Source organism: Pelobates fuscus, chromosome 7, assembly GCF_036172605.1.
Source record: "Pelobates fuscus isolate aPelFus1 chromosome 7, aPelFus1.pri, whole genome shotgun sequence".
Classification (NCBI taxonomy): Eukaryota; Metazoa; Chordata; class Amphibia; order Anura; family Pelobatidae; genus Pelobates; species Pelobates fuscus.
Genome location: NC_086323.1, coordinates 46,692,518 through 46,717,380, shown reverse-complemented (window position 1 = coordinate 46,717,380; position 24,863 = coordinate 46,692,518). Strand labels below are relative to the sequence as shown.

General features: G+C 41.6%; 1 protein-coding gene across 1 annotated transcript in view; it reads right to left on the bottom strand.

The window, feature by feature from the left end:
- The window catches only part of PATJ (PATJ crumbs cell polarity complex component), a 231,961-nt gene that overhangs the window by 87,445 nt on the left and 119,653 nt on the right, over nucleotides 1–24,863 (bottom strand). The window contains exon 28 of the mRNA XM_063428064.1: nucleotides 21,904–22,033. Within this exon, the coding sequence (XP_063284134.1) occupies nucleotides 21,904–22,033 (130 nt within the window). The remainder of the gene's footprint in view (nucleotides 1–21,903; nucleotides 22,034–24,863) is intronic.

The window sequence follows — 24,863 nt, the reverse complement described above, 5'->3', positions numbered from 1 at the left end:
TGACAATGTGAACTTGTCAGTGGCTTACTAATAGGGGAGTGGGAGGCATGCCAGCCACCCTCTTAGCAAGAGCCGCGGCTGGGCAGCAGGAGGAGGAATGCTGAGGTGCATGGAGCTGCGCAATGCCAAGCTGTCAACATGCTCCGCCATCATGGTGTTCTGAGCAGAAGCGCTCTGACACTCAGAGTGGGCTGCGCTGCAGGGGGAGAGTCTGGAGTCTGGGTCAGCAGGGAGCAGCAAGCAAGCAAAGGAGCAGGGTGAGTGCTTGCTAATATTGTTGATTTGTTTTCTTGTTTAAAAATGTTTGGGTTTTTTTTGTGTGCAAGGGTCTTGAGAGGGGGCAGGGTTGTTTTTGTTAATGGTTTGTAGGGGGACAGGGGTCTTTGTAAAGGGGGGTGCAGGGTTCTTTATAGAGGGGGGAGGGTAGGAGTCTTTATAGAGGGGGGAGGGTAGGAGTCTTTGTAGAGGGGTGGGCAGGAGTTTTTGTAGAGGTATGCAGAATTCTGGTAGAGGGGGTGGGCAGCGGGTCTTTGTGGAGGGGGTGGGCAGGGGTTCTGCAGAGGAGGGGCAGGGTTTTTGTAAATCGGGGAACAGGGTTTTTTGTAGAGGGGGAACTGGGCAGGGGTTTTTGTGGAGGGAGGGGGCAGGGTTTTGTGAAGGGGGCTGGGCAGGGGTTATGTAGAGTGGAGACTGGCCAGGGTTTTTTGTTAAGGGGGGACTGGGCAGGGGTTTTGTTAGGGGGGTGCAGAGTTTGTCTGGAGGAGGGCAGGGGATTTGTAGAAGTGGGACTGGGCAAGGGTTTGGTAGAAGGGGGGATGTAGAAAGGAGACTGGGCAGGAGTTTGGTAGAAGGGGATTGAAGAAGGGCAGGGGTTTTGTAGAGGGGGTGCAGAGTTTTTGGAGAGGGGGCAGGTGTTTTGTTGAATGGGGGGGGGTTAAGAAGGGGGACCAGGGCAGGGTGTTGTAGTAGACAATACAAAAAAAATAAAAAATGAAAATTAGAAAACAGAAACAAAAAATTAGTGGGTGTTTTTTACATTTGAACTGGGGGTGGGGCACCAAAAAAACTAGGTACGCCCCTGACTGGGCCTTCTTATTTTCCACCTTACAACAGCTGGGGCTGGGCCAACACATGTTACGGTGGATATGGACATATACATATTCCCTTCAGAAAGATCATGCATAAATGGCGCTTTCACCGAGCCAGTTGACATAAAAATGGGTACCCTCTCTCGCCTATGCTCTTCATCCTTGCCCTAAAAGCCATTCCTCACCACTATACGTGGACACCCACACATCAGTGGACTGAAGGTTGAAAAGAGACATCACAAAATGGCTGCTTATGCAGAGAAGCATTTGTTTTATGTTTCGAATCCCACAGTTTCCCTGCCACACATGTCAGAGTTTGAGGAATACAGCACACTCAAAATTAATGCATTTCCATGGCTACTCCCCCCCCCCCCCCCCACCCGATCCCCCCCTCACTCGCTATATATAGAGGAAAAACATACCACCTACTTTACGAACCGCTTACCTCCTTTGAGACTCTTTGCACAGAGCCTGACCCCCTGGCACACAGGGTATCCATCTTATACACTGTCCTCCAAACGCAAGCAAGGCTGACACCACCAGCATACTTTGGGAAGTGGAAAAGAGCCCAGGGGAAAAAACTTTTATGCTCAACAATGGCAGAACATATGTGATTTAATATATCATTGCTCGCTCTCCAGTGAGGTCCAGGAGACGGCATACATGCTTACCTTTTGGCATAGAATGCTGCAGGTAATGAAGGCCGTTGACCCGTGCCAACCGGGTCTCTATTGAATATGCAGACAAGCTGAGGGTTCGACCTTAAACATCTGGTCTATGCTATTATCTTTCATTTTCTGATAAGCCGCCACCTCTCCAACCAGGTCAATGTATAAGAAGTCCATGACCATCCGCATATTAAATGTAGCCAAAAGCTTGATTCCGGATTCTGGAGCAGTGGTACTCTCGAATGGAGGGGTTGTGCTCAATGGAGGAGTTGGTGTTCGGCACAATTGGTAGGTTACAGGTATATAAGACAATATGGACGCAGTGGATGCAGACACCAAGTTTAGAAATACTAAGCTCCATGTAAATGAATATCTCTACCATTTTACCCCAATACCACGTCATGATTGGAAAACCTTTCCGTTACCTACTCTAACCCAACCAAGGAACCGTCCGTGACCATGGACTTTACCATCTGCACAAAGCTCCCTTGGCTAGTTCCGTGTATAACTTCACCTTAATTTTAATTGTGCTTTACCACATACCCCCTCACTCACTATTTATTATTCTATAAAGTTGGTTTAGAGTGTATGGTGTAATAGAATGCAGTATGCCCATGTAGACAACATACTTGAAAATTGGATAAATAAATTTACTGAACAGTCATTGACAGTAGCAACAAAAAATTGATTCACAAATTAATAAGTGCCGGCATTATATGAACAACAGAAAAACAAAAAAGTAAGGACTGCTTTTCAGTGTACACAAGTTCTTATCTTGGACAGGTACAAAAAATATTTTATAATTTTGGAGAGGATAGCAGGCAAAATGGACACCTCCCAAGTGTCACTATTCAGGAGGGACAGTCCCTATTTTGAGCCCAAATCCCTCTATCCCTCTTTTCTAGGAGCTCTATATTGTTGCTGCATTAACATGTGTAAAACACTGTTCCACAGGAATAATAATCACTGTAAATTACAATAAATGTGTTTAGAAACTAGTCTGTGTAAATAAGATGCATTGTTCTTGTTCTAACATACTTTTTCGTTGCATAAATTGTAATTAGTAAGTCATCTGAAATTCCTCAGAACATCCCATCTCCTGGCCACCCCTACTCGGGAGAGTGTCGGGCGGTAGGAAAATGAGTAAAGCTAAATGGCTAAACCTAATAAAAGATTTTCATGTCATAGGACTGACAGACAGTAAAAGTGAATATCAGTACAATACAGGACATTAACAATCAAACGGAAAAACATAACCACATGTATATATAAATTTAAATAAAAACCGTGCATAGCAGACATACTAAAAATCCATCATCAAACAACAAAACGGAGCATAAAATGAACCCTTTGTAGTAACAATAGGAGTCAGAGAGTCTGTAGGTGACTGGAGTAGCACACACTCCCTTCCTTCTACATAATTCCACAATATTCCCCTCTCCTGTCACCCACCAACTTGTTCTACTCCAACTCTCTCGTCCTCTGTCTCTCCCTTACGGTGTTATTTCAGGCATCTCACTATTGTCTGTTTTATAGGCATCATTAGGGATGGTTCGGTACAAGTGGTAGAGGAATGTGTGTCCTACGTGGATAGGTGTTTCCACAGACTCACACAGGTCTCACGTGGGTGACTAAATAAGAGCCCTGAGCTATGATATGATACACAGACAGTTGTGATTAATGTTGGCAGCAAGCATGGGGACACAAACTGGCATGACAGCAGAGAGAAAGATCTGAAGACACAGGAAGAAAAGCCCAGCATACAAAGGTGGATAGCAATCTCTCTCCACAGTACCTACATGGGACTAGTGCACTGACCATCAGCACAGCATGAAATTCCTTCCTCTGCATTTTATGTTATTCTAAAATTCTATACTAGTGAGCAGGAAGGGACTAGGAAATAAAGCAGGAAGCTACTGAGTGAAGCTTTGGACAATCACGGAGGCATGGTCTTGGAAAGTCCACTCTGTCTTCATGACCCAGAAAACAATAAAAGGACACTGTACAGACCATAACCACTACAGTTAATTGAAGTGCTTCTGGTTCCAAAAGTCAATGGATGCAGTTTTACTAAATTTTGGCAAAAACAAGGGCTCCTCCTGGCTCCCACAGTCTGCCTCTGTAACTACATGGATAATGTGGACACTATGCTTTATCCTGTGCAATGCAGTCCAACCTTAATGGTTATGATAGACTGATGACTTAAAGGTAGGCAGACAATGTAATAGAGCAGCAGGAAATGCTAGCAGAATGCTTGGTTGTATAGGGAGAGGTATTAGCAGTAGAAAGAGGGAAGTGCTCATGCCATTGTACAGAACACTGGTGAGACCTCACTTGGAGTATTGTACACAGTACTGGAGACCCTATCTTCTGAAGGATATTGATACCTTAGAGAGAGTTCAAAGAAGGGCTACTAAACTGGTTCATGGATTGCAGGATAAAACTTACCAGGAAAGGTTAAAGGGACACTCCAGGCACCCAGACCACTTCGGCTCATTGGAGTGGTCTGGGTGCCAACTCCCACTACCCTTAACCCTGCAAGTGTAATTATTGCAGTTTTTTATAAACTGCAATAATTACCTTGCAGGGTTAAGTCCTCCCCTAGTGGCTGTCTATTAGACAGCCACTAGAGGGACTTCCTGCTTCATAGCACAGGTTTTCTGTGCTAGAGCGTCGCTGGACGTCCTCACGCTGTGTGAGGACCTCCAGCGTCGCTCTATTCCCCATAGGGAAGCATTGAAATTCATTTTCAATGCTTTCCTATGGGGTGCGCTAATGCGCATGCGCGGCATTGCCGCGCATGCGCATTAGGTCTCCTCGGCCGGCGGGCGAGATCAGTCTCGCCCACCGGCCGACGTAAGTAGAAGGAGGAGCGGCGGGGGAGGAGGAAGCAGCGACGTGGGACCTGTCGCTGCCCCTGGTAAGTCACTGAAGGGGTTTTCACCCCTTCAGCAACTGGGGATTGGGGGGTGGGAGGGAGAGGGACCCTCCAGTGCCAGGAAAACGGATCGTTTTCCTGGCACTGGAGTTTCCCTTTAAAGGATCTTAACATGTATAGCTTGGAGGAAAGACAAGACAGGGGGGATATGATAGAAACAGTTAAATACATAAAGGGAATCAACACAGTAAAGGAAGAGACTATATTTAAAAGAAGAAAAACTACCACAACAAGAGGACATAGTCTTAAATTAGAGGGACAAAGGTTTAAAAATAATATCAGGAAGTATTACTTTACTGAGAGGGTAGTGGATACATGGAATAGCCTTCCAGCTGAAGTGGTAGAGGTTAACACAGTAAAGGAGTTTAAGCATGCGTGGGGTAGGCATAAGGCTATCCTAACTATAAGATAAGGCCAGGGACTAATGAAAGTATTAAGAAAAAAATGGGCAGACTAGATGGGCCGAATGGTTCTTATCTGCCGTCACATTCTATGTTTCTATGAGTGTGCTGGGGACTCAGAACATCCTTCAAGCCATCGGGAATATGGTTTTAAATCGATTTATGAAACTACAGTTATGGAGACATAACGACTTTAACTAGATTAAGCAAAAAGTGATGTGTTGTTTTACCCTCTGGCACACAAGCGTTAAGCATGTGACTGCTGCATTACTATGTAAAGCTAATTCATATCGCACTGTAGCCTTCTGTAGTAGAGAGCTGTGTGTTCTGCTTGGCTTAGCAGAACGTTTGAAGGGGAATAAAAAACACAACTGGATTCAAGATTCAATTTGGAAAAGATGGTTCCTTAGAAGTAACGCGCACAGTGCTCCATGTGGAGCTGTAAGAAATCATTGATATTAATAATTAACATCTATGCGCCACAGTGGTGCAGTCTACATCGACAGCGTATAGCAGGCGGCTTCAATTGGTTAGTTAAAAGATTAATAGGCTTCCCCGGAACTAGTCAGAAACTGCACAATGTAACAAGACTGTGAACCTAGTTTGTAAGTGTAACGTGGGATGGGGTGTTTTACTAAACTGAGAATTATCAAAAAATGCAAAGATTAGGTCAAAGTAGCAGAGTTTACAAATAAGCCGACTTTGAGAACTTTTCCAGCTTGATCAATTATGGCCTACAATTTGTAATTACATTGCCAGTTCTCTGCAATCTCCCAGTTCATAATAAATGTAAAAAAAAAAATCACAACAACCTCTTTTAAGTCAGTAAGAATCTTCATTTTGACTCAAGAATAATTAATTAAAGAGACAAAAAAAATATATTAAAATGACTAAAATAATGGCATGCTGAACGGGTTATTAGACTATAGAAATAATTGTCATTGGCTGCAGTGACACCTAATGGACAAAGGAGGATCAAGCAGATATGTCAATATGCTCACATACTGCAATACCTCTACAGGCACTATCGCACTGCAACAATTTCTGCTCCTTCCATAGGTAATGCTACAATGATCTGTCTACTTTCATCCTTCTTATTATAGCTGCTACTCAATGGTACAGCCGCTGACCGGTTTAATCACGCAAGTGCACTTAATTTCATTCATGAATAAAACTACATAGAAAGTTACAGGATGTTTACAACTGTATTTATCAACGTGTCAAGTTGTTTCGTTCATTTTTTTTTTTTTTTTAAATAAATTACATTTGTTTTGACAGATGAACTACATACAGGGCCGGCCTTAGGCATTTGGGCGCCCTGTGCAAAAAATCTTCACGGCGCCCCCCCTTCCCGTCCCCTCCTCCCCCACTCCTTACCCCTTCCCACACACATGCGCAGACAGTCACACACACACGCGCAGACAGTCTCACACACACACACACACACACACACACAGGCAAACAGACACACACAGGCAGACAGCCACACACACACAGTCAGACACACACACACACTCACTAACAGACAAACACACTCACAGACACACACTAACAGACACAGACACACACTAACAGACACAGACACACACTAACAGACACAGACACACACTAACATACACACACACACACACACTAACAGACACACTAACATACACACACACACTAACAGACACACACTAACAGACACAGACACACACTAACATACACACACACACACACTAACAGACACACACTAACATACACACACACTAACAGACACACACACTCACCCACATTAACACATTTTTTAACATTTATTTAGACCCCCCCCCAGCCTCCTTACCTTTGGAAATGCTGGGGGGGGGTCTCTTCCTCCCTGGTGGTCCAGTGGCTGCTGGGCGGTCGGGCGGCGCTGGCGGGCGGCTGGCGAGGGAGCACTTCCTCTGAGCTGTATGCTCAGCTCCCTCGCGCGCCGCACAGTGAGGCTCGGAGGCGGAGCCGGAATATGACGTCATATTCCGGCTCCCAGCCTCACTCTGCGGCGCGCGAGGGAGCTGAGCATACAGCTCAGAGGAAGTGCTCCCTCGCCAGCCGCCCGCCAGCGCCGCCCGACCGCCCAGCAGCCAGGCATGTCTGTTAGCCGCAAGGCTAACAAGACATTTGCCTTGGGCATTTGGGGGCGGCTTTTTTTTCCACCCCCTAGAAAATGCCGCCCAAGGCAAATGTCTTGTTAGCATTGCGGCTAACAGACATGCCGTGTGAGCTATGCGGCCGCAGGGCGCCCCCTGCACCATGGCGCCCTGTGCGGCCGCACAGCTCGCACACCCCTAAGGCCGGCCCTGACTACATATGACTTGAACTCGATGCACAGAAATGCTACATCTAAGAACCACTTCATCGTCTCAGAACATCTAGCTACTTGCATCAAATTAGATTTTCTATTACTGATAAATTTTAGACAAAGTATGTCTTTTAGAGAGATATATTTGCCTATTATTTTATGGCAATTGCTCATGTGTATGAATGGTGCCACTTGGGTTCTACTGTCCAAAGAAAGCAAGGACATTAGGATGTAGGTGGAGGAAAAGAAGCCTCTGCAAACAGACATAAAACCAAATAAACCTGTATAGACAGTAAAGAATTAACCTTGAAAATGTAATCAACACACATTTAACCCCTTAAGGACCAAACTTCTGGAATAAAATGGAATCATGACATGTCACACATGTCATGTGTCTTAAAGTACATTTACACTGATCAGCCACAACATTAAAACCACCTGCCTAATATCATGTAGGACCCTCTTGTGTTGACAAAACAGCTCTCATGCATCGAGGCATGGACTCCAGAAAATATCTAAATGTGTCTTGAGGTATCTGGCACCAAGAAAATAGCAGTAGATTGTTTGTGTCCTTCAAGACATTAAGCTACAGAACAACTGTAGCTTAATGTAGTTGTTCTGGTGTTTACTGTCTGCCCCTGCAGACCTTTTAATGTAAACAGTCCCTTTTCCCCGAGAAAAAACAGTGTTTACATTGCTGCCTAGGACCACTTCTAGTATCAGTCAATCATACAGCCAGTAGAGGTGCTTCCTGGGTCACTGCTGCAAAATGTGCAGCACTGATGTTTAACGTCTCCATACCCTGCAGTCACTGGACATCGCTGGACACTGGAGTCGCTGGACATTCCCCATAGAAATGTTTTGATTCAATGCATCTTTACGTGGAGATGCGGATTGATGCAGCGTGGAGTTTTGCTGCGCATTCGGAATAGCCTACCAATGCTTTCCTTTTGGAAAGCATTGGACTGTCTGAGATCGGCAATTCTGATTATTTCAGCCAAGGAGGCGAAGAGGGGCCAGCCCTGACCAGTCCCACACAGCACTGGAATATAGGTGAGTTTTACACCTTGTACTTTTCTGACAGGGGGGCTGGAGGCATTAATAGCAATATTAGAACTATACTGTCAGAAATACATGTTTGTACACCTGACACTACAGTATTCTTAACTACCAAAAGTGCATATACATGGCCTTTGAACTATCTATCCATCCCCCAACCCCTTCTAAACACATTTCTTACCAATTATAATAGATTATATTCTAGTCTAACTATTTTGTAATTTTAAAATCATTTTATTCTCCTTACAATGTCCATTACAGAATCAACAAAAATATTGTCATTATAAAATGAAATAATATGCTTATTTAATAAAGTATACATAGAAATACAGTTACACGTTGCTTTCCTATAGAACAAAAACATGGATTGTGGTGATATTCTGCAAATAACATGGTAATAAGGGGGTTAAAATCCGATATCAGCATATAGTAAGGGAAAAAAAGTATTTGATCCTCTGCTGATTTTGAACATTTATCCACGAACGAAGAAAAGATAGGTCTTAAGTTTTAATGGTAGGAGTATTTTAACCCTTTCAGGACCGCGGACGGTTCAGGACCGTCAGCGGTAAAACGTGCGTTTGGACCGCTGACGGTCCTGAACCGTCATAGCGGAAAACGGGCTGCAGGAAGCGATCAAAGATCGCTCTTGCCAGTACAATGCTGTTACTATCTGCCAGACATCCCAGGCAGATAGTAACAGCCAATTACGGTGTGTGAGCGATCCGCGATCGCTCACAATTGGCTGCTGTCAAAGTGGGTGTTACAAACACTCAGGACTTATACTAATCTTTCCAGCACTGAGCCGGTTAAGACGGCTCCTATTAGCTTAATGGACACCGTCATTAGCATAATGATTATCTGATGGTCGGGAGCTGCAGTGCGCATGACAGCAACCTCCTGATTGGACAGAATTAGAGACACTGGGACCTAAATCCTTGTAAAAGGAGACCGAGGTGCAGTCTCCAGTCAGCCCCTGACGAAGGTGCATCACAGCACCGAAACGCGCGTCGGGCTCTTTTTGGGCTCATTTTTCTTCACTGTGTGCTTTCCTCACTAGGTTATCTATCACTATGTGCAGGCAACCAACATTCTAAGTATGGTTCTGCACATAGAGGCACCCTAATCTTTATTTTCCCCTCTATTTCTCTCCTGACGGTCACATTATGTATGTCTACCTTGAATAACTATATATATGTCTACTAGCTGGTTATTTGCGATTCATTCTCTATGTATAAGAGTTAGAATTATATAGCTGTATATTTTGAGAGGTTTTTTACAGCCCTCCATAGCGGCTAAGACTATCTCACTTCGGATATTATCCTTATACTGTCCCCCACTTATTAGTTAGGGGGAATCCAGTATTATACAGTCTCTATGCATATCTATTAGCTTTAGATTAGTGGGTGTAATTTCTGGGTGTAATTCACTAGAGTTATAACTGTCTGGCTTTAGCTCTGAGAGGTATATGACAATCCTCCACAGCGGCCAAGATATATCTCTACCCCAGCTATCATTCATATGCTGTTTCCCACGTAGCTGTTAGGGTGAACTCAGTCTGATACAGTCTGCTAATCTAAAAGCTATTTTATCCACAAAAACCATCAGTAGCCCGGGTTATTCCCCAAAGGACCGACTGTGACTTAATCTTGAATACCCACGTCAGTTGCATGACGTCTGACCTACAAAACAGATCCATAAGCCACTAGTCTTGACCCTGCATTTAGCCTCAATAAAGTCACCAGACAGTGGCTTGTGCAGGATTTAGTAGGATAGGGGTATCCATTGGAGAGACATATTTAGAGGTGAGCCATTAAGGCAAGACTGCACTTTGAATTAGATGTGATCTATTTATTCTATCTATTTGCTATCATTACTATTTTTTCAGTTTGCATAGCCATTATAATATATGTACAATAATTTCCAGCAACATATTAAACTAGTCTGGTTTCTTCCAGCTTGTTGTATATTTCATTGGTTCTTTCTATATTCAGGGGTTAAGCCCCAGGACATCTCTGGAGTGTCCATCAAGGTGAATATTCCCACCAACGAGACGGTCCCATTTTTGGGCCCATTCTCATAGGTGGAAATTCCTCTGTTACGTTTGTTCAAATCCGGGTTTTAGTACCCATCACCTTTCAAACGCTGCTTGAATATGGCCGGTTTCCTGTCAGATAAAGCTATTAGGGATGCTTGGTATACAGACATTGATTCAGTGTTCTCAGAAGGCCACCTTAATGAAAATGTCACATACACTAATATCAATACTGCATTTAACCATTTGACATACCTGTTCAAACAACAGATTAAAGCTGGGTGGGAGGTCGCTTCACTTGAAAAATATTTGAGCAAAGAATTAATACCAAGGGGCCTCAGAGTTCAAAATATCCCTGGTCCCCACATTGAAGGAACAGAATTCATAAAAGAGTGGGAGGAGGCAGCGAGCACCTGTTCCCGTAAGTTTATGAACATCCTATGTAGATCCGAGAAACAGAGACTCGATAAAATCAATAAAGAAGTCGATGATGAGATAGAGAAAATTGAGGTTTTCAAAACAGAGAGTAGTTTCGCACAACTTGAAATTAAACTAAAAAGTCAACTGGAGAGATTTCAATCCTCAATTAAATCTCGTAAACACTCTAAATTCGTAAGAGATACAAAGGACTTCCAAACAGGCAATATATACCAGAGATCTAAACAGAGCAGGAGGGTAGAGTTTGACCAGTTCTCCACATCGGAATACGATACGAGTGGTTCCGAACCAGAACTCTGTTCAGATAACGCCTCCACCCCACCTGAACCTAACCCAAAAAGCATCTTAAAAAAGGGAATCAATTTTTTAGCCAGAGCAAATCAGGACGCAAGACCACAGAGAAATACGAGGAGCAAATCTACAAGAGGTTTTCAACGGAGGAAAGCATATTGACCACAGAGAGTCAAATTATTAATCTTTCCTCCTATCAACTTACCACTTCAGAAACACAGCTTCTTAGGAAAGGACTGTCCTTTGTCCCCACACCCAAATTTGATAGGTTTGGGTGGACAAAGGACATTCATTTATTTGCTAGGAAGCTGGCTCTTCATAAGTACCATTGCATTCAGAAAACTAAGCAAGCACTTAGATTGGGTCTAGAAGCCAGGGACATGAATTTACTTGACAATTTGGTGGAACTACTCAATAGTAACGATCCATCTAACACTCAAGTAGCTCCATTCACCAAATTGAAACCTAAAAGTAAATTTACCCCACACATACCTGAATATAAATATATTGACCTATTTGTCGAGCTATCCTGTAAAGAAATCGAAGCAATGGAAACCAACTTACAGTCTGGACTCCATCCAAACAATCTGAATATACGAGAAAACAGAGCACTGGCTAAATTAAGGGCTAATGAAACAATCATCATAAAGCCCTCAGATAAAGGGGGGAACCTAGTAATACTAGATAGGGACAAGTATGTTCAAATGGTGCACATAACACTTGAAGATAAGGACACCTATGCAGCACTCCCTTCAGACCCCACAAATAGATTCCTACTTGAGCTGAAAAAGATTCTGGATCAGGCACTTCAAACCAACCTAATTAGCGTTGAGGAATACAAGTTTATGTTCAACAAGAGACCCACCATCGCTACCTTCTACTCGCTGCCAAAGATACATAAGCAACAGAAAATACTAACAGGGAGACCTATAGTATCAGGGAATAACAACCTTACCCAAAATTGCAGCATCTATGTGGAACACATTTTAAGTGGCCTGGTTAGGGTCCTCCCCTCGTATGTGAGGGATACAAAGCAAATCTTGAAAATACTGGACGACCTGATAATACCTACTGGGGCTAAACTATGTAGTCTTGACGTAGAGGGACTATATAGCTCCATACCCCACGAAACAGGTCTCAACAACATAAAATGGTTCCTCCAAACACGGGACGTAGCCCTCCATGACCACAATCAGTTTGTGTTGCAACTTCTACAATTCATCTTAACACACAACTATTTCCTCTTTGAGGGTACCCACTACCACCAGGTGAGAGGGACTGCGATGGGGACGACTTGTGCCCCCTCATATGCAAACCTCCACCTGGGGTGGTGGGAACAGAATATAGTGTTTAGTCCCAAATTCGCTGAGTACCAGGACTACATTAGTCTCTGGAAACGTTATATAGACGACGTACTGATTGTATGGACAGGGTCAATTGAGTCGTTTGATGAATTCGTCAAGGCTCTTAATCTGAATGACCAGAACCTGAAACTGACCCATGAGGTGGGGGATAATAAAATCAACTTTTTGGATCTGACTTTACAAATCACGGAAAGTAACAAAAAGCATATCTCTACCACTTTATTTAGGAAGCCCACAGCCACCAATAATCTTCTGAACTGGCAAAGCCACCATCCAAAATCACTAAAGTATGGGATACCGGTAGGACAATATCTCCGTGTAAGAAGAAATTGCTCCACCATTGAGGAATTTAAAATTAAAGCCAAGCTGTTAAGATCACAGTTTAAGACCAAGGGATACTCAAATAGATGTCTCAAAGCGGCCTACTTAAGAGCACTTACGACTGAGCGAAAAGACCTACTAGAGGACAACCCCCTCAGGGAAAAGACCCCAAGCCAGATTAGATGTATTGGCACTTTTGACGCAGGCTGGGACCCAGTCAAGGGTATTTTGAATAGATACTGGCCCCTGATTTATCAAGATCAGCACCTTAAGGAAGTTTTGTCACCACATGTGTCACTTACAGCCAGGAGAGGACGTAACCTAAAAGATCTACTGGTACCTAGTCACCTCTCCTTACCCAAAGCGGAAAATACGTGGCTAAAAACACTGGCAGTAGGCACGTTTCAATGCGGCCGTTGCAAGGCCTGTAGGTATATTCGGAGGAAATCAAAAACATTTTCGAATTCCACCAATACACAGACACATGAGGTCAACACTTTTTTCAATTGCCAAACGTCAGGTCTGATCTACCTCCTAACCTGTAGCTGTGGACTCATGTATGTGGGTAAGACCTTTAGGCCATTCAAGAAACGAATTCTTGAACATGTAAATTCGGTAAACCCCTCTAGACACATAGACACGGTCATCTCTAGACATCTCAAACTGAGACATGAAGGTACAGCACAGGGCATAAGGTTCAATGGGATCGAAAAAATTAAACTAGGCCCGAGGAAGGGTGATATAGATATCAAACTACTCCAAAGAGAGAGCTATTGGATTTTCACACTGAAAACCCTTTCCCCTTCTGGTCTAAATGAAGGATTCTCCTATACCTCGTTTATATGAACCTATTTAAACATCACTAGTTTATTTATTTATTTATTAAATAGCCAAGAAAATATGTTTCCCTGATTTACAGGTTGTACCACATCCCACAACCATAACCACTATGATTCGGGGCATATTCCTCTTTAACCCCTTAAGGACACATGACATGTGTGACATGTCATGATTCCCTTTTATTCCAGAAGTTTGGTCCTTAAGGGGTTAAACACAATCGGCAAATTCCATACACATTCAAGCAAGCTTTATTTATCTATAATGCATTAAGCATCATATGTAAACTGTATATTTTGTAAATATGTGAATACATATATAGAACTAGCATTCTTTTTCTTTTGTTCCTTTTTCACTTTTTCGTTAAACCTAGTCTCTATGGGTATATTGACCTTCTGTCCCAACACCTAGCATTTCTGCTCCACTCCATCTAAACCACCAACTAATCGTGCTTTGGATACCCGAACCCACTACACATACTATGGCTGGGTCTCATTAGGCAATCATTTAAGTGCTGCCGGTCTGAACCATGAACACTATATATTACAGTTCGGGGTCCTTAATGTTGGTGGACTCATAGGATCTTAGGGTTACAGATCCCTCATTTTACCATAACACTTTATAACCCCGAGTCCACTACTAACAAGTCAGCCCATAGCCATGTGAGCAATAGGTATTCCTTTTAATCATGCTGGGAAACATAAAATTATGTCCATTACGACCAGAAGAACTACCAAGAAACAGTTATCCATTTATTTATTTATTTACTGATGTAGTGATTTATCTGTATTACCTACGTATAAATTCATACCTAAGGTATGCATTACTCTGACTGAACATCTGAATATATACATCCGTACTAGGACTATTACATCATGACACTAGCTGTCCGTTCTAATAGTCAATCGTTTGTTCCCAGCCCCCTGGGACTGGGTAACGATACAATAGGAGGGTAGACAGGAGCCCAGTACAGGGCACTGTTGCCCGGGGTCCAGTCCTGGATTGGGCTATCACTGCCAACGTTATGCCCCATGACATGTTTAGGAACTGTTCAGTCCCTTCCCAGCACGGAACGGGTTAAGTGAAGCCGTGATCACTTTGTATCCATAGGATACACTGCACCCTGGCGGTATGTAGCCGGACATTACCTCCACAGCTCACTGAGGCTATAAGGACTTATACTAATCTTTCCAGCACTGAGCCGGTTAAGACGGCTCCTATTAGCTTAATGGACACCGTCATTAGCATAATGATTATCTGATGGTCGGGAGCTGCAGTGCGCATGACAGCAACCTCCTGATTGGACAGAATTAGAGACACTGGGACCTAAATCCTTGTAAAAGGAGACTGAGGTGCAGTCTCCAGTCAGCCCCTGACGAAGGTGCATCACAGCACCGAAACGCGCGTCGGGCTCTTTTTGGGCTCATTTTCTTCACTGTGTGCTTTCCTCACTAGGTTATCTATCACTATGTGCAGGCAACCAACATTCTAAGTATGGTTCTGCACATAGAGGCACCCTAATCTTTATTTTCACCTCTATTTCTCTCCTGACGGTCACATTATGTATGTCTACCTTGAATAACTATATATATGTCTACTAGCTGGTTATTTGCGATTCATTCTCTATGTATAAGAGTTAGAATTATATAGCTGTATATTTTGAGAGGTTTTTTACAGCCCTCCATAGCGGCTAAGACTATCTCACTTCGGATATTATCCTTATACTGTCCCCCACTTATTAGTTAGGGGGAATCCAGTATTATACAGTCTCTATGCATATCTATTAGCTTTAGATTAGTGGGTGTAATTTCTGGGTGTAATTCACTAGAGTTATAACTGTCTGGCTTTAGCTCTGAGAGGTATATGACAATCCTCCACAGCGGCCAAGATATATCTCTACCCCAGCTATCATTCATATGCTGTTTCCCACGTAGCTGTTAGGGTGAACTCAGTCTGATACAGTCTGCTAATCTAAAAGCTATTTTATCCGCAAAAACCAGCAGAAGCCCGGGTTATTCCCCAAAGGACCGACTGTGACTTAATCTTGAATACCCACGTCAGTTGCATGACGTCTGACCTACAAAACAGATCCATAAGCCACTAGTCTTGACCCTGCATTTAGCCTCAATAAAGTCACCAGACAGTGGCTTGTGCAGGATTTAGTAGGATAGGGGTATCCATTGGAGAGACATATTTAGAGGTGAGCCATTAAGGCAAGACTGCACTTTGAATTAGATGTGATCTATTTATTCTATCTATTTGCTATCATTACTATTTTTTCAGTTTGCATAGCCATTATAATATATGTACAATAATTTCCAGCAACATATTCAACTAGTCTGGTTTCTTCCAGCTTGTTGTATATTTCATTGAAACACTCACTTTGACAGTGATCTCTGCCCCTCTCTCCTCTGTAGCGTTTTGTGAGGCGAGAGAGACAGAGATCGTGATAGTTTGTTGCAGCAGAGTGTTCCAGAGAGTTGTAAAAAGTATCAGCAGTGAATTAAAAATCCATTTTAACCCCTTCCCTGCCAGATCTGTTTCAGCAGTGCATTTGTACTGTCTGTCTTTTTTTTTTTTGCCCTTAAAGGGTTAAATTTGTTTTAAAAATATTTGTCGTAGTCTGTCGTAGTCTGTCGTAGTCTGTCGTAGTCTGTCGTAGTCTGTCGTAGTCTGTCGTAGTCTGTCGTAGTCAGTCAGTTTCCTTCCCCCAAATCTCCATTAGATTTTTGTGACAGGAGTTAGTTTATGGATTGCTGTTTAGTCTGTTTTAGTTAAAAAAAAAAAAAAAGTATAAAAATTTTTTTGTGTGTTTGTAATTTGTTTTAGTCGTGTGTAAAACATGCAGCGTATGTATAACTTGCAGGAGGCATATGCCTTCTTGGCGTCAGACTCTGACGCCACTGACACTGCGTCAGATTTTGACCCAGGTCAGTTTTCTGACATGTCTAGTCAAGACGACATGTCATCTGTGTGTGAGCCGGCTGAAGAAAGAAGCTGTGCTTCCTCTGCTATGCCAAATGTGGAGGAGGACTGGGTACCTCCACAGTTAGCCGAGCCCAACGTCCCCCCTTTTAGTGCCAACGCAGGCATTAATGTTAATGTGGATGGCTTCTCCCCAATGCAGTATGTAGAACTATTTTTAGGGGATACCATCTGGGAGGAGATTGCTTCCCAGACTAACTTGTATGCTACCCAATTTATTGACAACAATCCAGGTAGCTATACAGCCAGGGAGCATGACTGGCATCCCACAGATGTCCCAGAGCTTAAAACATTCTGGGCTCTTACAATGCTCATGGGGATTATAAAAAAGCCATCGATTCGCTCATACTGGAGCACCAACCCAATAATGTCGAGTCCAGTATTCTCCCAAACCATGCCTAGAGCCAGATACGAGTTACTGCTGAGATTTTTACATTTCAGTGACAATACCCTCTGTCACCCTAGAGATCACCCCCAATACGATAGGCTTTATAAAATACGCCCACTGCTAGACCATTTTCAGGACAAATTTTCGGATGTTTATACCCCCCAACAAAATTTATCCATAGATGAATCTCTAATGAAATACAAAGGGAGATTAGGGTTCAGACAATACATCCCCTCAAAGCGCTCTAGGTATGGCATTAAACTGTACAAACTGTGTGAGAGCGAAAGCGGATACACATTTGCCTTTCGTGTATATGAGGGGAAAGATGGTCAACTGGACCCTCCTGACTGTCCTGACTCCCTGGGGACAAGTGGGAAACTTGTATGGGACCTACTAAACCCCTTGTTTAATAAAGGTTACCACCTTTATGTGGATAATTTTGATAGTAGTGTCCGTCTATTTAAAACACTTTATGCTTTACAGACACTGACCTGCGGCACTGCCAGAAAAAATTCCAAAGACTTTCCACGATCTCTCATAGATGCAAAATTAAAAAAAGGTGAATGTAAAGCACTTCGGAAAGCTGAGGTGCTTGCACTAAAATTTAGGGACAGGAAGGATGTCCACATGCTCACCACCATCCATGACGAACGCATGTCCGACGTCTCTGTCCGGGGCAGAGTAGAGTCCAAACCGGTTTGCATCAGGGCGTATAATAAGTACATGGGTGGTGTTGATTTGGCTGATCAGCTGATGCAGCCGTATCTTATTTTACGAAAAACCAAAGCATGGTATAAAAAGGTGGCTATATATCTGATGCAAATAGCAACCCACAACTCATTTTTACTTTTTAAAAAAAATAATCCAGGGAAAATCACCTTTTATCCAATTTCAATTGAAAATAATTTCTTTAACAATTTATGGAGATGGACAAGTTCCAACAACGGTGCAAGCTGAGTCCAGACATTTTATTTTTAAGTTACCGCCAACTGCTAGAAAAAAAACCCCCCAGAAACGTTGCCGGGTCTGTTTTAAAAACGGGAAAAGGACAGACACCCCTTTTCACTGTCCTGATTGTCCTTCGAAACCAGGACTCTGTGTAGGAACATGTTTCAAGCTGTACCACACAGAACAGTTGTAAGAAGTGTTCCTGAATTTTTATTTTATTTTCTGTTTCTTTGGAAAGCAGCCATTTTTTTGTTAGTCAGTTTCCTTCCCCCAAATCTCCATTTAGATTCTATTTGCAGGAGTCAGTTTAAAGATTGCTGCTAAATGTACATTTGCTACCTGCACATTTGGCCTAACAAGTTTTCTGGCAGTAACACATAACCAGCTGTCCAAAACCAGATGACGTGCGCATAAAAACCAGAATAAAGAAAATACCACTACACTTTCTTTGGGGGGCAAAATGGTTGGGGGAAAGAAGTCAAAACACCCCATCCTCTATAACATTTGATGTCTACTTTATAAAAATATATACTATACATATTGGCATGATGGTAACATTAACTGGGGGGTACAAAAATATGTCAAACTGAAGATAGACCAAGCATACCTATATATCAAGTTGAAAAACTGACATGTACAAGTTCTGATTGTTGCCTTTTGGTCCCCAAACAACCCGGCAGCCATATACATGGGGGGTATCACTGTACTCAAGAGATGTTGCTGAACATATTGGGCAGTGTTTGGCAGTGACACATAACAGGATCTGTTAATTCATGCCTAAAGTACAATGTGTGTGACAAAGAAACAAAAAAAGATTACTATCCAAAAGTTTGACAAAGGCTGGTGGTAGAATTCAGTGCATGAAAAGTGTTAAAATACCACAGTTTAAAATGCCCTGGGTTGTCTACTTTTCAAAAATATATGGTTTGATGGGGGTAAAATACATTGGCTCAAATGGGACATGGGCGCAGGTTGATTACATGTCAAAATTCCAAGTTGGGAAACTGATAAGCGCACCTGCCAAACGTGGCCTTTTAGCCCCCAAAGAACCCGACAAGCCTATGCATGGGTGGTATCACTGTATTCAGGAGATCTTGCTGAACACATATTGGGGTGTTGTTTGGCAGTGACACATAACAGGATCTGATAATTCATGCCTAAAGTACAAGGTGTGTGAAAAAAACTGAAAAAAATTTACTAACTCAATGTTTGACAAAGCCTGGTGGTAGAATTAGTGCATGGAAAGTGTAAAAATTCCACCATGTGAAATACCCTAGGGTGTCTACTTTTCAAAAATATATGGTTTGATGGGGGTAAAATACATTGGCCGGCTTCAAAAATGTCCCAAATAGGGGACAGGTTGACTACAGGTTGACTACATGTCAAAATTCCGAGCTGGGAAACTGATATGCGCACCTGCAAAATGTGGCCTTTTAGCCCCCAAACAACCCAGAACACCTATACATGGGGGGTATCCCTGTACTCGGGAGATGTTACTGAACACATATTGGGGTGTTGTTTGGCAGTGACACATAACAGGATCTGTTAATTCATGCCTAAAGTACAATGTGTGTGAAAAAAACAGAAAGAAAATTACTAACTCAATGTTTGACAAAGCCTGGTGGTAGAATTAGTGCATGGAAAGTGTAAAAATTCCACCATGTGAAATACCCTAGGGTGTCTACTTTTCAAAAATATATGGTTTGATGGGGGTAAAATACATTGGCCGGCTTCAAAAATGTCCCAAATAGGACATGCATGCAGGTTGACTACATGTCAAAATTCCGAGCTGGGAAACTGATATGCACACCTGCAAAATGTGGCCTTTTAGCCCCCAAACAACCCAAAACACCTATACATGGGGGGTATCCCTGTACTCGGGAGATGTTACTGAACACATATTGGGGTGTTGTTTGGCAGTGACACATAACAGGATCTGTTAATTCATGCCTAAAGTACAATGTGTGTGAAAAAAACAGAAAGAAAATTACTAACTCAATGTTTGACAAAGCCTGGTGGTAGAATTAGTGCATGGAAAGTGTAAAAATTCCACCATGTGAAATACCCTAGGGTGTCTACTTTTCAAAAATATATGGTTTGATGGGGGTAAAATACATTGGCCGGCTTCAAAAATGTCCCAAATAGGACATGCATGCAGGTTGACTACATGTCAAAATTCCGAGCTGGGAAACTGATATGCGCACCTGCAAAATGTGGCCTTTTAGCCCCCAAACAACCCAAAACACCTATACATGGGGGGTATCCCTGTACTCGGGAGATGTTGCTGAACACATATTGGGGTGTTGTTTGGCAGTGACACATAACAGGATCTGTTAATTCATGCCTAAAGTACAATGTGTGTGAAAAAAACAGAAAAAAAATTACTAACTCAATGTTTGACAAAGCCTGGTGGTAGAATTAGTGCATGGAAAGTGTAAAAATTCCACCATGTGAAATACCCTAGGGTGTCTACTTTTCAAAAATATATGGTTTGATGGGGGTAAAATACATTGGCCGGCTTCAAAAATGTCCCAAATAGGACATGCATGCAGGTTGACTACATGTCAAAATTCCGAGCTGGGAAACTGATAAGCGCACCTGCAAAATGTGGCCTTTTAGCCCCCAAGCAACCCAATACACCTATACATGGGGGGTATCCCTGTACTCGGGAGATGTTGCTGAACACATATTGGGGTGTTGTTTGGTAGTGACACCTAACAAAATCTGTGAATTTATACCTGAATTGCAATTTATGTGAAAAAAATAAAAAAAATAAACTACCTATGCAAAGTTTGACAAAGGTTTATGGTAAAATGGCTGCATAGAAAGTATCAAAATATTCTTAGATGAATACCCTGGGTTATCTAGTTTAAGAAAAATATATACATGTGGGGTGTTTTTTGGAGATTTATGACATAACAGTGTTACAATGTCACTATTGATACATTTGAAAAATGTAAATTTTGAAACCGCAATTTCCTACTTGTACTTATAGCCCTATAACTTGCAAATAAAAGCAAAAAAACACGTAAACATTGGGTGTTTTTAAACTAAGGACAAAATGTTTAATCTATTTAGCAGTTTGTTTCATTCGATTTTGTAGATCAGTAAAATATTTTTTAAGTAGAAGTCAAAAAACACGTTTTTTTGGGTTTTTTTCACCATATTTTACTATTTTTTTTAAGTAAATGATATGAAATGATAAAAATAATGGTATGTAAAGAAAGCCCTTCTTGTCCCGAAAAAAACAATATATAACTTGTATGGGAACAGTAAATGAGAGAGCGGAAAATTACAGCTAAACACAAACACCACAAAAGTGTTAAAATAGCTCTGGTCCTTAACGTACAAACATCGCAAAAACAGTCCGGTCCTGAAGGGGTTAACAGTGAGAGACAGAATAACAACAACAAAAAAATCCAGAAAAACACATAAAAAATCAAAAGTTGATTTGCATGTCAATGAGTGAAATAAGTATTTGATCCCCTATCAATCAGCAAGATTTCTGTCTCCCAGGTGTCTTTTACACAGGTAATAAACTGAGATTAGGAGCACTCTCTTAAAGGGAGTGCTCCTAATCTCAGCTCGTTATGCGTATAAAAGACACCTGAAGCAATCAATCAGATTCCAAACTCTCCACCATGGCCAAGACTGACAACAGTTCCTCAGGTCCTCGCTGTAACATAATTAGATTTAGATAAAACTATGACAATAAGAAGCTATAAAAAACTTATTTCTATGAAGTATACAGCAGTTTAGGCCAAAGGGTTAAAAAAAAAAAAAAAATAAGTTACGTAGATTCTAATTTATGATATATATATTTACCATTGCTCTCCTCTAGTTCTAAATCCATTTCAGGATTCATCGAGGCAGCAAGCTCTTTATACGGGGGTGGCAGCTTCATTGGTGGAGGTGGTGGTCCGCCAGGGGACATTAAAGGGATTGGAGACATGCTCTGTGGGAAACAGTAACGTGGTCAGATTTTTAAGAAAACAAAATCAGAATGCATTCCCCACCATATCTGTTCACAATGTACCAGTCATTCATGCAGAGGTTAAAAAAATAAATGACAAACTGGAACTTCAGCGTTCAAATGGGGTGAACAAACCTACAGACATGTTTCTAAGAACAATGAGTGGAAACACACAAAATAAATAATTCCCTTCTTCCCCTCCTCCCACAAAAAAATACCTCTTACAATATGATACTTAACAAATGGAGGCAAAAAAAAAAGAACTAATCACCTGCTAATTGCTTGCAGAAGCAATCTACAAGCGAGTACCTAAATAATGAAAAGAAAACTAATTGTCTCGGAGATCAACACAGAGTTGATTTTGGGGAGAACCCCCTCCTCCCCCAGAATGTCAAGGTTTCTTACCTCACACAGAGAACGGCAGCGAGCACAGTAAAATAAGCCTGTGCCTAAAAGGTTGGACATAGTGTACTGCTTACAAAAAAAAATAACATTTCTTGGATTTAGTGTTTGTGCCATACATTAACTGTCCGCAGTTATATTTGGAAGAAATAAAGCTCCTTTATTTAATTAGGATCTAGCTCTCATAACTGCTAATAGCAAAATGCACTTAGGGAACAGCAAAACAAACTGCAAGTAATGCATATTTCGAAAAGCGGAAACAAACAACAAGAGCAATTTTGACATTTCTAATGACACTGAAGGTGGTGGTGGAGGTAGGATCAGAAAAAAACAATCCTACAATCACTATAAAATACAGAAATAACAAAATGCATACGGGCAGGGGTGAAGAACGAGTTATCAATACCTGCACCACCAACCTTCCTCAAAATGCATGGTGCTTCCCTCGTCTTTTCACCAATTCAGATTTCTCTTGCAGAAATGGCAGCAGTGTCAATATCATTCAGAAACAATCACTTGTCTCTCTTTCTTGTCCCAGGAGATCTTGTCTCTTTCTGTTCTTCCTATTCTGAGGATAATTTGGCCAGGAATCCAGAGAGGGTCTGGTATCACCCAATATACGATCGTCTAAGACATTTGAGCCTATCCATATGTGGCTCTGTACCATGTGAGTGTAGTCCATATTTTCCTACACACGACACTGTTGGGCTTGATATACTTCACTATTGTGTACCACTTTTTTTCCCTTGTAGGGAATTGTACAATTATATACTTCCCCCAGATTGTAGAGGGGTAAGTTTATTCTGTTATAGCGCTCCACTAAGTGTGCTTTTTGGTGGTTTGTTCCACCTGGGTCACCTGTCTGTTACAATAACTTGTGTGTAATTTTGGGGGTATTTACACGAGTGTTGAGCTGCTATTCACCTATTTACAGTTATTCTGTGAAACCACTAAGGGCCTCTTTTACACAGAGCACCTTTTTCTATATTGAATCACGGGAACACCCTTTGATGGGGATAACAAAGACAGTGTCCTGGAAGCTTCCAAATCCATGGAGGCCAGTATGCAGTGCACATGCAACCTAAAGGTCTTACAGGAATCGAAAATGTGGTCCTTCTTTTGAATGGTGGGTAGTTGAGCAGTAATCTCCCCCATCTGAGTACTGGGGATGTTTGTTCCCGTATTCGTAAATTTCGTGTTTCAAATATCACTTGCCAGGTGAAGTAGCAAACACATTTTTTGCTACTATGTAGACTGTTCTGTGCAGTCACAACAACTCAACAACACAAACCTCCATTCCCCCAACCTATCGTGCAATCTGATCTCTCAAACTCAATTTACTGTTAATCTTGGGAAACATTAGGATATATCTAATAAAAGTGTATGAAAAGTGTTAAAAATATAGAAAAAAAAGGTAAGCATTAAATAGTATTAATACTACTAATAATTAATACGACAATATTATGGTCTGTGTTTCCCTCGACTTCATGGTTAAGCAAACCTAAAATTCAGGTATGGGGAAGATAACCAGTGTTTTGGGGGGACTGGCACTATGGAATAGCGTGCAGACATGCATCCATATACATTTATCTTTCAATTTGTTAATTAAAAAAAAAAAGTATTATTAAAAATATCAAGATTTTAAAGTTCTGAGTAAAGTAAACTGAAACGTTGGAATGCCTATTTGCAAATGTATAATTCAAATTAACTTGCTACATTGTTACTGGTGTAGAAGGCCGGTCTGTACATAAGCAACAAGTAGGTCTTTGCTGAGTCGACTTTACAATTTTCCTAGTACAGCTAAAATTGCCCAATACATTGAAAAAATATTTATAATGGTCCAATGGACAATAGCAGGGTCATTCACTAAAATTAGAATTGTCTGGAATTAGCTGATCTGGATAAATTTTACTATTCAGCGATTTTGATCTTAAATTTCAAACTCATTTTGAATTCACTTTGAATTCCCAACAATTCTCACTTTAGTAAATAACCCTGTTAAAGACCTTCATCTCTTAGCCCAATGGTCTATGTTGCTTAACCACAAAACACAAGCTAGATATAAACACCTTCCTGTGTTCTATAGAATATCTGTAAGTGGATTGCTATTCAGTTTCCTTCCTCAAAGTAGCTGGGTATTGGAATGTGCATGGTCCAATTGAAAAACTGCATTCATATTGTTTTACTTTGAACATTAGTTAGATTTTATTTTCATGTAATTTTTTTTAGTTTGTACACACAGTAATGACATCTATTACCTGCCGTCAGTGTCTTAATGAGCATTTGTAGTTGACAGGGATCACACTAAATTTTGTCCCAAACATTTGCACGTATTAACTGTTTGAATGCAAATTATTTTTTTAATGCAGCATCTCTCAGATATTACGCATTTTTAAAAAGTAAATGGTAA